The 14,889-nt window shown below is 47.0% G+C and overlaps 1 protein-coding gene across 1 annotated transcript; it reads left to right on the forward strand.

Annotated features, from left to right (window-relative positions):
• Positions 1-691: 691 nt before the first annotated feature.
• LOC121535375 (crystallin J1A-like) lies at positions 692-12,784 on the forward strand. The gene is made up of 10 exons (XM_041842395.2): positions 692-970; positions 1,342-1,408; positions 1,647-1,823; positions 1,948-2,046; positions 2,382-2,474; positions 8,969-9,125; positions 10,047-10,162; positions 10,748-10,825; positions 11,028-11,167; positions 12,332-12,784. The coding sequence occupies exons 2-10, from the start codon at positions 1,342-1,344 to the stop codon at positions 12,434-12,436; spliced, it is 1,032 nt and encodes a 343-aa protein (XP_041698329.1). The 5' UTR covers positions 692-970; the 3' UTR covers positions 12,437-12,784.
• Positions 12,785-14,889: the final 2,105 nt, after the last annotated feature.

Here is a 14,889-nt window from a genome sequence, read left to right on the forward strand (position 1 = left end):
TAGCAGCTGGCGCTTGTTTGAGGCGTTACGTTCATCGCGTCTAGTTAAGTGTTGCAAACGTTAGTGGAGGCTGATCGCCAATGGTTAGCAGCTGGTGCTTGTTGAGTTGCTAGGGAGCTGTGTTCAAGGCAACTAGTTGAGTGTTGCATTCACGTCTGGTTCTTTCTCCTGAATTTTTGTTAATCCTTAACACCAAACACGACTGTCTGTGGGTTGCAAGTGCTTTTCTGAAGAAACAATGAGCTTCATGTGATTTCCAGAATAATGTTTTTAAATTCATAGGGACAGACTGGATTGGGGAATCATAACAAGTGACATCATTAAGGGATCATAGCTTTCATCTGTTTTCACCTGGTCAGTTTATGTCATGGAAAGAGCAGGTGTTCATAATGTTTTTAGTCATAAAATAATTTGCAAGAGCAACAAATGACTCAGAGAGAGAGAGAAAAAACGTTTTCTGAATGGAGCTCTTTACTCTCACCAGCGTGTGTGTGTCTTGGTTTTCAATTTTCAATGTAATGTTTTTTGAAACTGAGATATGTTTTCTTATCTGGCAACAACCTATAGCTCAAGTCACAGCTGACCAATGAAAGAGTTTAGTTTACACAGCAGGACCAATCACTGAATAATGAACTCTGGAATCTGGAGCAATGGGCGTGTTTTCGGGTTGCCTTTTCGCTACAACGACTCTTCATTCTGCTGCGTAAATGTATGAATCTACAATTCATCTTCTAGATAGTCAGACACATTGATGAGTTTATAATTTGGACTGTCAATATTTTGTATAGATCAATGGAAGTGTATGCACCATGCGCGCCCTGAACGTGAAGTCTGGAGACGCATGGCGTAAAGAGGAGCGGCTTGATTCCGTCCAATGAGAGAACGGCTGAAGTTATTATTTTAAAACGTCAGACAGCTGCGTGGTGTAAATAGGCCCTGAATCTAGAACAATCTGACGAGGTTTTCCACGGTAAGACATTTTTAAGATATTCTACGACAATCCAATAAATGTGTTGAAGCCTGTCTTCAGCAAACCAAAATGCATAAAAATGACTGTAGCCTGTATATATTTCTGCCCCATTGAATCGTCTGTAGACTGTCGCATGTATATATTTCTGCCCCATTGAATCGTCTGTAGACTGTCGCATTTATATATTTCTGCCCCATTGAATCGTCTGTAGACTGTCGCCTGTATCCATTTCTGCCCCCATTGAATCGTCTTTAGCTTATTGGTAGATGTGCTCTAGTAGATTAAAGTAAACGTTATAAAGTCGTAGATTCAATACACATGAATAATGCAAGGTTGAATTGATCCTAGGTTGACGTGTGTTTTTCCCCCAGATGGCCATGTATCTGGCTGACAGAGCTCTAGGAGCCATCATTGGATCAGCTGTAGCCGACGCAGCAGGTAATGGACCCACAATACTGAATGAATCATAAAACTGTAATACAAATCTTGGGGGGGGGGGCAGTATGAAAAATGTATGCACTCCCTAAACTGTAAGTCGCTCTGGATAAGAGCGTCTGCTAAATGACTCAAATGTCAAATGTAATAATAAACACATATTTTACTTTGGCCATAAGCTTCCCTTCAAAATGTTTTGGTGTATGACATGACGCCACTCTGTCTGTCAACCCCACCCCAGCCCAGCCCCTGCACTGGGTGTACGACTTGGATAAGCTGGATGAGTTCCTGAATGAGGCCCCTACACCCGAGTTCAGGCCCAAGTCAGCCAACCCTTTCTACCGCCGTGACACGGGCAACCAGAGCTGCTATGGGGACCAGGCCTTCGTGTTGCTGGAATCACTGTCTGAATGTGGAGGTAGTTAACTGTTCTATTCTAGTATTGTGTGGCACTTTATGCAGCTGTGTAACTAACAGTTCTCTTAACCCCAAACTATTCCTTAGCCACATAAATTCTCATTGTTTTGTTCCCATTTCTTCAGGTCTGAACGTCGATGATCTGAGGAAGAGGACGTATAACTTCTTTGGGCCCAGGTCGGAGTATGACACCCCTGTCAATGACCCGTACAGGGATAGGAGTGGTAAGGAAACCCGCTGATGAAGGCTGACAATAATGAATACACTCCATTCAGGATGACGTGGTGAAAACACTCCATTCAGGATGACATGGTGGATAAATATAGTTGGATCTAAAATTCAACAAACATGACAGGACTGTGAGCATGTATTTTTAGGCTGTGGATATCCGACCAGCAGATCCCTAACCTTAACCCTTGCTTTACCCTCACCCTAACCTCCCCCTTTCCCCTATGTCAGGGAAACTGGCCCCTAACCATGCATGTTAATGATTGTCAAAAAGCTGAAAACAAGGTAATTGTTGTATTCCTGAAATGTGTTTTTGTGTGTGTAATGTAAGGACCCAGACCTCAGCTGCCCATTGAGGGACCATGGAGACATGCAAGTCTAAAGAGCTTCATGAAAAACATGGACGCAGGCAAGGAAGAAACAGGTAAACAATAATAACAACAACAACAACATTATGCGTAAACGATTAGTTACTGGAGTGTAACTCCAGTTCTATGAGTGGAGCGGAGCCCCATAGGGGAGCTCTGCTCCTATTGGTTTACCCTCTGCCCTAAGGCAGCATCAGCCTGAGACAAAATTATGCACACACCTGCAGCCAATAGGAGTACAGGTGTCCCTATAAGAGGGGATGCCTCCCCTCAATCTGCCTCCCGAGATATTTATCTTCAGCGAGACTAGAGAGGGTCGGCAGGGCCTTAAGTCCTATGGGGCTCCGCTCCACTCATAGAACTGGAGTTACACTCCGGTAACTAATCGTTCTATATCGTGGAGCTCCGCCCCATAGGGGAGCTCTGCTCCTGTTGGTTTAAGGCGGAGCGTAGCGCTCCAAAATGTACTCCCTGCCGAGCCCAACACTTCCCATCGAAACGAAAAGGTCAGGCCTAGCAATGGCTGCGACCAAGTCCCGCAGTACTGCAACTAAAAACCCATACGGGCGTCACAATATACCGCGTCATCGGTTAAAGACCCGCCCCACCTAGTCCAATGGCAATGCCAATGACTAGTGGGCAGATCACCAGAATAGAAGCCATACTAATCTGTACTAGCAGATAGATGTGCCTCAATATCCTGTGAAAACACTACCGACCACTAATGGAATGACACAAAGTGTCACTCTACATTGTGAACGCGGTAGACCGCCTCACTCACTCAATGGAATCCCAGAGATTAGTGGGCAGGAATAAAATATGGGTCATACTAAAACTGAACAAGCTGATAGATGACCTCACATTCTGTCAATCAACGCATGCCTCTACTGTACTGAACCTGTCAGTCAGGAGTCATGCCACAAAATGTTTTCTTATCCAAAGCGGACCTGATGGAAACCTTATCCATAGTCCTGCTTTTTTCTCTCTTCCTAGCTCAAGATCTCCCTTCAGCTATGCTGAGTACAGACCGAGCCAAAGAGTTAGAAAACACATCTGTCAAAAACACGTCTTCCTAACCAAAGCGGACCTGATGGAAACCTGTGTCCACAGTCCTGCTTCTCTTCTCTTTCTTGCTCAAGATCCCCCTTAAGCCACGCTGAGTACAGATCGAGCCAGAGAGTTAGAAGACATATCTAAGAGATAGAAACGGATAAATGGAGACTGCGTCGACCAGGATGCTGCTCTACAGATATCCTCTACCCCTGTTCCTCTAAAAAGGGCAGTAGAAGCCGCTACTCCACGAGTGGAGTGAGCTCTGATACCCTGAGGCAATTGCCGCCCCGCTGCCTCATAAGCTGTCTCAATGCCTTCACAAAGCCAGTGAGACAACCGCTGTTTTGAAAGTGGTTTACCTAGTGCAGCCGCACCGTGACACACAAACAACTGAGGCGATGACCTAATCGCTGCTGTGCGCTCGACGTAACACGCCCAAACGCGTACCGGGCACAGGCGATGGAGCTTTTCCTCACTCCTCTCTCTGAGGAGGAGGAGAAAAAGCCCACAGCTCCACGGTCTGTGACCTATATGAACTCTTAATAACCTTCGGCACAAATGCCGGGTTAGGACGTAACACTGCTCTGCTCAGGTCACCATTGATGGCCAGGCAGTCAGGTCTCGTCGAAAAAGCACACAAATCACTGACCCGCTTAGCTGTAGTCAAAGCGAGCAACAGTGCTGTCTTAATAGACAGCATCTTGAGGGGTATTTGATTCAATGGCTCGAACGGCGACTTACATAGCGCTTCAAGTACCAAAGCCAAATCCCACTGAGGAAGCGTGACTCTAGGTGTTGACCTAAGTCGCCGCGTTCCTAATAGGAAGCGTTTCACTAGAGGGTGGCTAAAGACATTGTCTCTGCCAAACCCCTCATGACAAGCTGAAATCGCTGCTGCAAACACCCTAATAGTGGCAGGCGATTTTTGCTTATCAAATATGAGCTGTAGAAAAGAGAGAATACTCTCCACCTGACAGCTCATGGGGTCTACACCTTGTGTGACACACCATCGTGAAAACACGTTCCATCTACTGGCATACATCTTAGAAGTGGAACTGGCACGTGAACCCTGTATGGTCCTGATCACTGCATCAGATAACCCACGGCGCTCTAGCCTGTCCCTCTCAGCAGCCAGGCCTTCAGTGGTTGGCCGATTATGGGCAATTTCCCTATCGTGCCTCCCGCCTGAGACAACGCGTCCCGTCGATGTGGAATTGGCCAAGGTGGCGCAATCAACATCTGACTCATCTCCGCAAACCAAGGAGTCCCCGGGCGATCGGGCGCTATCAGTATCACTGACAGCCCCCTTGACCTCACCCTGGCTAGCAGTGGGAGAATGCAGGACAGCGGAGGGAATGCATACAGGAGAACTCTCGGCCACGGTTGGTGCGCAAAGGCGTCCCTTCCCAGTGGCGGTTCGTCCTGTTCCCTCAGAGAGAACCACAGAGGACATTGCGCGTTCACGCGTGACGCGAATAGGTCCACCTCGGCTCTCCCGAATTGTTCCCAAATCTGGAGAACAATGTCCGGATGCAGACACCACTCGTCGTCTCGAGGACCCCCTCTTGACATGAGGTCTGCTCCTACGTTCAAGTAGCCCGGAATGTGTGCTGCTCTCAATGAGCGAAGGTGCTCGTGAGCCCACAGCCACAATTCCTCTGCCGCCCGATGGAGAGCAGGAGACCTGACTCCTCCCTGGCGATTTATGTGAGCTACTGTGGTCCGGTTGTCTGACCAGACCAGCACATCGCGACCCCGAAGGGTAGACGCGAAGTGGGTCAGAACCAGTCGAACCGTTTCCAACTCCAAGAGGTTGATATGACGACCTGATTGATGCCACACACCTCCTATCGCTTGGGTCTGACATGTCCCTCCCCATCCCGTCAGGGACGCATCCGTGAATACTGGGATGTGAGAGGACACCTTCCTATCGGGACTCCGTGCGTGAGAACGCGCGGGTTTCTCCAATAGTTCAGATCTGCACTGAGCGAGAGGGGAACCACCACCAACCGATGACGTTGACGCAATGGGTCTAGTCTTGGTTGGGCGAACCATCGCTGCATCCTGCGCATATGCAGGAGTCCCAGCGGAACCACAGAGTGGGCTGACGACATGAGACCCAAAAGTGACATGATCGACAGCGCCGTCACCGATGTGATTCGGACGACACTTCCTCAGGGCTAGCAACAAGGCTACCCTTCGGGGTCCGAAATTCGAGCCCTCATCCTCACAGTGTCTAGCTGTATCCCCAGGTAGACAATCTGATGGGTGGGCCAGGGCGCGCTCTTTTTCCAATTCACAGCAAACCCCAGACTTGTGAGATGCATCACTGTCTGTGTTGTGTGAGTGATCGCCAGCTCTGCTGACGGGGCGAGAACCAGTAGATCGTCCAGGTAGGCTAGTAGCCGTATTCCCTGACGACGCAACGGTTCCAATGCCGCCTCCACACACTTGGAAAATGTGCGAGGTGCCAGGGCGTACCCAAATGGCATCCTCGTGTATTCGTACGCCACCCCTTGAAAGGCGAACCGCAGAAACTTCCTGTGACGCGGCTGAACCGGCACATGAAAGTACGCGTCCTTTAGGTCTATGCTCATACAAAAGTCCCCTCTCTGGACACATTCCAGCAGACGTTTTGTCGTTAGCATTCGGAAGGGCCGTTTGGTTATGCTCTCGTTGAGAATGCGTAAATCCAAAATCGGCCTCACTCCCCCCGTCTTTTTTGGGCACTAGGAAATAAGGCGAATATAGCCCTTTGTTCCTTTGCTCCCCGGGGAACTACTGTCACCGCCTCCTTCGCCAAAAGTTCCGTAATCTCTGTCATCAGAGCGGCCACTTTGTCTGGCGTTTTCATCACCGTCTCCACCACTCCCCTGAACGGGGGTGGGGTCCGTGGAATTGGAGAGCATAACCCTTCTGCAACGTCTGTTCTAGCCAGCGTGAGAGGGTGCAGCTTCTTCGCCACTGCCAGCAATGCAGAGAAAGCGGCTGAGCACGAAGCTGTGGTGCATCCAGTAGGAAGGACCTGTATTCCTCTATGGCCCTTGCCGCCGCTGTTCTCCAACACTGAGGTGGTGGAACAGCCCAAGGCGGGCCTCCCAAGAAAGGGAGAGGAAACATTAGTGCGTTCTGAACCAAAAGGGGGGCAGAAACGTCAGTTAAACCTGTAACCGTCGTATTCCTGTCCTCCGTGAACGCAACGTGGGTCTGAATTGCACTGACCGAGGCCACAGCCTGCGACAGGGCACCATCCCCAGCAAGCGATTGCGTCATCGTAGGTGACTGCAAACCGTTATTAGAGCCACTCACTACAATACTCCTCGAAGTCTGTAATATGAGGTCTCTATGAGGTAACACAAGGCGGCGCCTTGATACCGTTTTACCCTTCACCTTCTGTGTGTGTTCAACTCTGCACCTCTGGTGGGTTGAGTCACGCTCAGTGTGGTGAGTATTAGCGCGTTCAAAGGAAAGTGGGGGCGCCGATACACTGGGCACCTTCATGACCGTGGTAATCGGGCCCTCCGTGAACGCAGCATGGGTCTGAATCGCACTAACCGAGACCTTAGTCTGCGATAGTGCGCCATCCCCAACTAGCGGCTGCGTCATCATGTCTCCTGACTGAGACTGCAGCCTGCTATGAGAGGCACTCACTACAGTACTCCTTGGAGTCTGTAATGTGAGGTCTCTTTGAGATAAACCAAGACGGCGTCTAGGTATTATTCCTCCTTTCACCTCCTGTGTGCGTTCAGCTCTGCACCTCTGGTGGGCTGAACTACACTCAGTGTGGTGAGCCTGGGCGTGTTCAGAAAAAGGTGGGGGTGCCGATACACTGGGGACCTTCGTGACCGTGGTAATCGGGCCCTTCTTGAACGCAGTCTGGGTCGTACTAACAGAGACCTTAGTCTGTGATAGTGCGCCATCCCCAATGTGGGTATTATCAGCGCGTTCTGAGAGAAACGGGGGCGCCGATACGTTGGTTACGCCCGTAACCGTAGTAATCAGGCCCTCCGTGAACGCAGCACGGGTCTGAACTGCACTGACTGAGGCGTTAGCCTGAGACAGAGCGCCGTCCCGAATAGCGGTCGCGTCATCATGCCATTATCTGGCTGAGACTGCAGCCTGCTATGTGAGACACTCACTACAGCACTCCTAGGAGTCTGTAAAGTGAGGTCTTTATAAGGTACACTTAATACCTTTTATATACCTGCCTTATGTGTGCGTTCAGCAACGCACCATGGTGGGCTGAGCTGCACTCATAGTGGTGAGAGCGAGAGTGAGGAAGGTCGAACGCTCTCGGATGTATTATGGAAAAGGGGCTCTTTTTTGACAGTGTCAAGTAGAGCCAACTCTTTATTACACACATCAACAAAAAACATTCTCCTCCATACACTCAACGGTAGGGTGGGGGGGGCAGTGGGCTCGGTCACAGCAGGCGCTGCGCCGTCTTCCGTTCTCTCCCCTCGCCTGTCATAAACGGGCGTCTCTTCTGGCCGCCCTTCGGGTGATGCCAGGATGACGCTTTAATGACCTCTCTCGCCGGCACCTCTGGCGCTGCAGGGGGCGAGGCCCGCTCCTTGCTGCTGGAGGCCGCCGTCTGACGCCAAGCTGTAGCGAGAGTAACGGCCGCCCTTCCTCATATCCACTTCCGGGTTGGAGGGAATGGGGGGCAGCTTAATCTCCCGCTGTTTAGCAGCCCACTCAATGAGACCTGAGAATTCAGAGCACAGAGAGGCTGTGGCGTCATCATCCAGGGATGTAATGACCTCACAATTTCCGAAGGGTCAGTGTAATGAATTGTTCCAATAGAATATTCATTTCTTCCCCAATAGCCCTGTCATCTCCTGAGTCAGCGCCTTCAGATGATGCCTCAGAAGCTGAGACTAACACTGATAGCACATCCTCAAGAGGAATATCCTCCCTAAAAATGCCCAACGCTGCTTCCACTCCTTCAAAAAAGGAGGGCGCAGCTGGCGCATAGTGGGGGATTAATGAGGCCGTCCCTGGCGTGCTGTGTCCCTCGACCCACGAAACATATGTCGGGGGGTGACAGCCGCCAAGGGGAACAGCGACATTGAGCTCTGAAAAGAGCTTTTGTTAAATACTTACCCTATGGATAAGCTTGGTGTGCTCATTGTAGGACGACGTCGATGATCTGGAAAATCGACGGTGTTTTCTTCGTCCTGAGTCTTCTCTTCGTCTCTTCTTGGCTTCTTCAGTCTAGTCCAGTCGCTGAAGATAAAGGGAGGCAGATTGAGGGGAGGCATCCCCTCTTATAGGGACACCTGTACTCCTATTGGCTGCAGGTGTGTGCATAATTTTGTCTCAGGCTGATGCTGCCTTAGGGCAGAGGGTAAACCAATAGGAGCAGAGCTCCCCTATGGGGCGGAGCTCCACGATATAGAACTATACTATACATAAGCGATCTATGTAAAAAAATTTAAAAATAATAGCCTTACCAGCTCTAATTTTGAATAATGTCTCTCTGGTCTTCCTCCAGGATGTGAGACGGACTTTCAGCCGGATGGGATAGCGAAGCTGGCTCCGATCGTGGCGTTGTACGCTGGGAAGCCTGACATGCTGGAGAAGGTAGAGGAAGCTGTCCGAGTCACACAGAACAACGACGCCTGTGTGGCGGAGACGCTGGCGGCAGCAAGGTCCGTTTCCTGTGTGTAAAGGACGCATGCTGTACGGTATGGACAGGTATCATGACATGGCAATACAGCAGCAAGGTCCGTTTCCTGTGGGTAAAGGACGCATGCTGTACGGTATGGACGGGTATCATGACATGGCGATACAGCAGCAAGGTCCGTTTCCTGTGTGTAAAGGACGCATGCTGTACGGTATGGACAGGTATCATGACATGGCGATACAGCAGCAAGGTCCGTTTCCTGTGTGTAAAGGACGCATGCTGTACGGTATGGACAGGTATCATGACATGGCGATACAGCAGCAAGGTCCGTTTCCTGTGTATAAAGGACGCATGCTGTACGGTATGGACGGGTATCATGACATGGCGATACAGCAGCAAGGTCCGTTTCCTGTGTGTAAAGGACGCATGCTGTACGGTATGGACAGGTATCATGACATGGCGATAACCGTGTAAGAGTTGTGAGTTCAGGTGGGCCTTCGCGCTTCAGCAAACAAAGGAAAGGAGGGGAGTTCAACAACAAGGATGTGTTGGTCTGACCAAGAAAGACTTCCAAGAGGACTAGGTAGAGGTAGAATGGACTCAACAAAAGAAAGCAGAGATTGATGTATTTTTGCTCACTTTTAATCCGTTGTACAGGATGAGAACAGATGACCGACGTTTCGACGTCAAGCTGACGGTTTCCTCATTGTAATAGCTCTGCAATAACTCTCTCAGCCACAACTTTGAGGTTGTTTTTTATTATGGTCTGTTGAAATGTTAAAGAAAAGGATATTCCCACCAAATGTCTTGTTGCGTTCCGGATTGAAAATGACTTGATGTAAAGGGGACACATTATACACAGAGCCTAACACAAAATGACAGACCCAATAACTCTGGTTATTTGGTTAAAACCCACATGGCTTTTTTTTTTTTTTTTCCGTTCCAGGATCCTGGAGCATTTCATCCTGAACGGTCCTGATGCGAATGTCCTGGATTCTGTTCTTGATCAGCTCACTGACCCGAACAGGAAACAGCCACAGGACCTGGACAAAGCCGTGGTTGGTATGTGACTCACTGACTGGGAGGCCCACCCTGGCCTGTGTCCCAATAATCAGTCCTTTTCTTAAAGTGTGCACTCGTCCACTACTCTACACAGTAAATCTAAAAGCAGTAAATTGGTTTAGGCATGGGCCAGAGGAAGGTTCCACCCCGTCTTATACTGGTCATTTCCTTTTAAATCCATATATGCACACTTTGGAAGAAAGGACATATTATTGAGACGCAGGCCCAGAGGCTCCACTACTGCTTCACTACACCCACGTCACGTGACAGGGGCATGGAAGGATGTAATGCAAGGCCTTTTATCTCTTTTTATTTCCTGTTCACTTATTGGCTGGGGGAACAGGGACATGTTAGAAGTTGTAACAGAAGGAGTGTTGGCAAAGCAGTAAACAAATATCTAATTTCATTATGCTGTTTTAAATAATTTTGCATTTTAAAAGCCCTAAACCTTTATTACAATATGTTTGCATCCTGTACGAATAGTTACCAAGAAAAAAGTAATTATATTAGAATAGATAGCAAGCTTCTCACAATAAAGATATGAATGATCTAACACATCTCTTATCAATTCTACTCTGTTTTTAGGCCACATTTACCAGGTGAGGGAGAATCTGACCAAGGCTCACCAGGATCTGATCCCCAGTGTGTTCCCCAACAGCTGAGGTCAGCTATGTCATCTCAGATAACACTCATTCCCTAACAACACAAGTTCACTTTTAACTGAACCTGTTTTTGATGTTTTATTTTTGGGAATATGAAATCTAAACTGAATTCAACGACGGTTGTTCAGCCTGTCTTGGTCTCAGTCTGTCAGTTGTGTGGGTTTACTGATCGGGTTGGGTGTTGTACGGTTTCAATCTTCTAGGTTTGCCCGGTGCGTTCCAAGCAGCGCTTCATGGGGTCCTGACGGCTAAGGAGTTTGACCAGGCTATCAGGGACACCATGGTCTGCGGGGGGTGCACCTGCAGCCGGAGCTCATTCATCGGGGCCTGTCTAGGGGCTCAGGTAACTATGGACACTATTAAACAGGGCTTTACCTGGTCAGGTAACAATGGACACTATTAAACAGGGCTTTACCTGGGCAGGTAACTATGGACACTCACACTAGTCTTTTCTTGCAACCGCTGACTTTGCTTACTATGACTGTGCAATGCGGTTGTCTCGCTTAGTTACCTTAAGATGAATGCACTAAGCGTAAGGGCAAGAGCATCTGCTAAATGACTACAATGTAAAAATCAAATCAAATTTTATTGGTCACATGCGCCGAATACAACAGGTGCAGACATTACAGTGAAGTCATAAACTGTAATGTATCAGGGCTCAAGTATGGAACACTATAACTAGGACCTAACTAACTTTGGATGTTCTGGTGACTTACTGATATGACTCAAGTAACTATGGACACTATCAAACAGGGCTTTACTTGTTCAGGTAACTATGGACACTATATTAAACAGGGCTTTACCTGGTCAGGTAACTATGGACACTATATTAAACAGGGCTTTACCTGGTCAGGTAACTATGGACACTATATTAAACAGGGCTTTACCTGGTCAGGTAACTATGGACACTATATTAAACAGGGCTTTACCTGGTCAGGTAACTATGGACACTATATTAAACAGGGCTTTACCTGGTCAGGTAACTATGGACACTATTAAACAGGGCTTTACCTGGTCAGGTAACTATGGACACTATATTAAACAGGGCTTTACCTGGTCAGGTAACTATGGACACTATATTAAACAGGGCTTTACCTGGTCAGGTAACTATGGACACTATATTAAACAGGGCTTTACCTGGTCAGGTAACTATGGACACTATTAAACAGGGCTTTACCTGGTCAGGTAACTATGGACACTATTAAACAGGGCTTTACCTGGTCAGGTAACTATGGACACTATATTAAACAGGGCTTTACCTGGTCAGGTAACAGTGCTCAGGACAAACTCTGGGACATACCTGTAATTGATCTCTTATGTATATTCTGATGTCCTAGGGTCAGGAGTTTCCTGGCCATGTTTATGACTTGGCTGGGAAAGACTAGGGCCAGAGTTGTTCCTGTTGAAGTCACGTATGGGTCATGAAAAACGTGTGACTCTTTATTAAATACAAATACATATTTCATTATTTTATATATATATATATATTTTATTTTATTTTTTTCAGATTGGGCTTCAAGGCATCCCTAATTCATGGAAGACGAAGACACTACGGTACAACTCTCTACTGGAACACTCCAAAAAAGTGACTGAACGTTATCACCAAATGTAATCGAATTACTTCTGACTGCTATATATTCACGTTCTAGATGACCACGTATGTAATGTAACCTCACTATCAACCGTTTCCGCTGTTAGGAGCCGTCATCCCACCGTTCCCCTCTGTCTATACACCTATTAGACTACCAAACGCATGAAGTGGAATCATCTTCACGTGACTGATGCACTTTGACAGAACATTCAATGAAAGTCCCAGCCTAAACTAGTTCTACTACTGGGTTGGAACTGGATGCTCATGATTCTGTTGAGTCACAGCACGTTGTATGAAAGATGTTTCTGCTTGTTATGTTCAACGAAGGCATTTTATTTATATATTAAAGCCATCCTTATAAACACCTTACTCTGTGACTTGATGTTTGTATCCCCACCGTTGCTAGGGGAGATGCTTGTGGAGTAATGTGATGATTGATGACGACGCAGATGCCTAAGGAAAGGTCTGTGGTACCAGTGGGTTTAACGTGAGGTGAAATGTAGGTTAAAACGCTCCCTCATTAGATATCCACTGACCTAAAGCCCAGTCTGTTAAGTCAATGACCCCCCAACTCCTTACCACAGGATTACACTGTAGTCTGTCTGAGATTAAACCATGTTATTTTTCCTAATGTTTAGAGAACATTCCCAGAACATTCCTACATTTTTTAAAAAACAAGAACATATTGGCCAGAACCACCCTTCCGGGACACTGTCCATTTCAATCTCTGAACCCGTACACACAAGGTGAATTTACGAGCACACGTGGGTGCATGCACGCGCACACACACACACGCAGCCAAATCAACACGGCGGCAGGTAGCTTAGTGGTTAAGAGCGTTGTGCCAGTAACCGAAAGGTCGCTGGTTCTAATCCCCGAGCCGACTAGGTGAAAAATCTGTCGATGTGCCCTTGAGCAAGGCACTTAACCCTAATTGCTCCTGTAAATCGCTCTGGATAAGAGCGTCTGCTAAATGACAATAAATAAATAAATAAAAAACACATAATTGCAATGATATGAGTCACCCAATGAACGGCATGTTCATGTCATTTCCTGTATTTTATAAAGCTTTTAAAAAAACAATTCAACATTTTTTTTTTTTTTTCTGCCTAAGACCCTCTCTCACCACATCTGACGCAGAAAAGCTTTTTATTCATTAATTTTTCTCCAGAATTGATTATGGAAATGCAGTATTTGGGGGGGCCAAATTACAGCTCATCCAAAACAGTGCCGCGAGAATTCCGTCAAACATTCTCCTCCTTGTCTACAAATCCCCTGAATGGCATTGGACCTGCCTACCTGTCAGACCTACTCTCCCCATATGAACCTCCACCCACCCTACGTTCAAGCCACGCCAAACTGCTCAGTGCCTCCGGGACCCGGCTCTGAACAATGGGGGACCGTGACCACACCTTTTGGAGCTCCCTTCCTGACAAACTCGGGGCTGCTCAGACGGTAGGTTTTCAAAGCTGGCCTTAACACTCCTCTCTAATGGCTGACCTTCCTCCTAGACATTTTAGTTTTATCTGTTATTTTATGCACTTTGAGATTATTCCTGTATAATTTAAAAGTACTTTACATATGTTGTTATCTCTGGGGTTATTGTCTCAGTAATAAGTAGGAATTATTGTGACTGATTTTTTATTTCAGTTTTTCTATTAATTTCCTATTTTGTCCCCCTGCAGAACTACAAATCCAATAAATCCATGCATCAAGATAACTCTATAGGGTCTAGTTAGTACTGCTAACTCTATAGGGTCTAGTTAGCAGTATTAACTCTATAGGGTCTAGTTAGCAGTATTAACTCTATAGGGTCTAGTTAGCAGTATTAACTCTATAGGGTCTAGATAGCAGTACTAACTCTATAGGGTCTAGTCAGCAGTATTAACTCTATAGGGTCTAGTCAGTAGTATTAACTCTATAGGGTCTAGTTAGCAGTACTAACTCTATAGGGTCTAGATAGCAGTACTAACTCTATAGGGTCTAGTTAGCAGTATTAACTCTATAGGGTCTAGTCAGTAGTATTAACTCTATAGGGTCTAGTTAGCAGTACTAACTCTATAGGGTCTAGTCAGCAGTATTAACTCTATAGGGTCTAGTTAGCAGTACTAACTCTATAGGGTCTAGTTAGCAGTATTAACTCTATAGGGTCTAGTCAGTAGTATTAACTCTATAGGGTCTAGTTAGCAGTACTAACTCTATAGGGTCTAGTTAGCAGTACTAACTCTATAGGGTCTAGTTAGCAGTACTAACTCTATAGGGTCTAGTTAGTAGTATTAACTCTATAGGGTCTAGTTAGCAGTATTAACTCTATAGGGTCTAGTTAGCAGTATTAACTCTATAGGGTCTAGTCAGCAGTACTAACTCTATATGGTCTAGTCAGCAGTATTAACTCTATAGGGTCTAGTTAGCAGTATTAACTCTATAGGGTCTAGTTAGCAGTTCAGTTTGTTTACCAAAGTGATCTACGTCCT

This window comes from Coregonus clupeaformis, chromosome 21, assembly GCF_020615455.1.
Source record: "Coregonus clupeaformis isolate EN_2021a chromosome 21, ASM2061545v1, whole genome shotgun sequence".
In the NCBI taxonomy this organism is placed as follows: domain Eukaryota; kingdom Metazoa; phylum Chordata; class Actinopteri; order Salmoniformes; family Salmonidae; genus Coregonus; species Coregonus clupeaformis.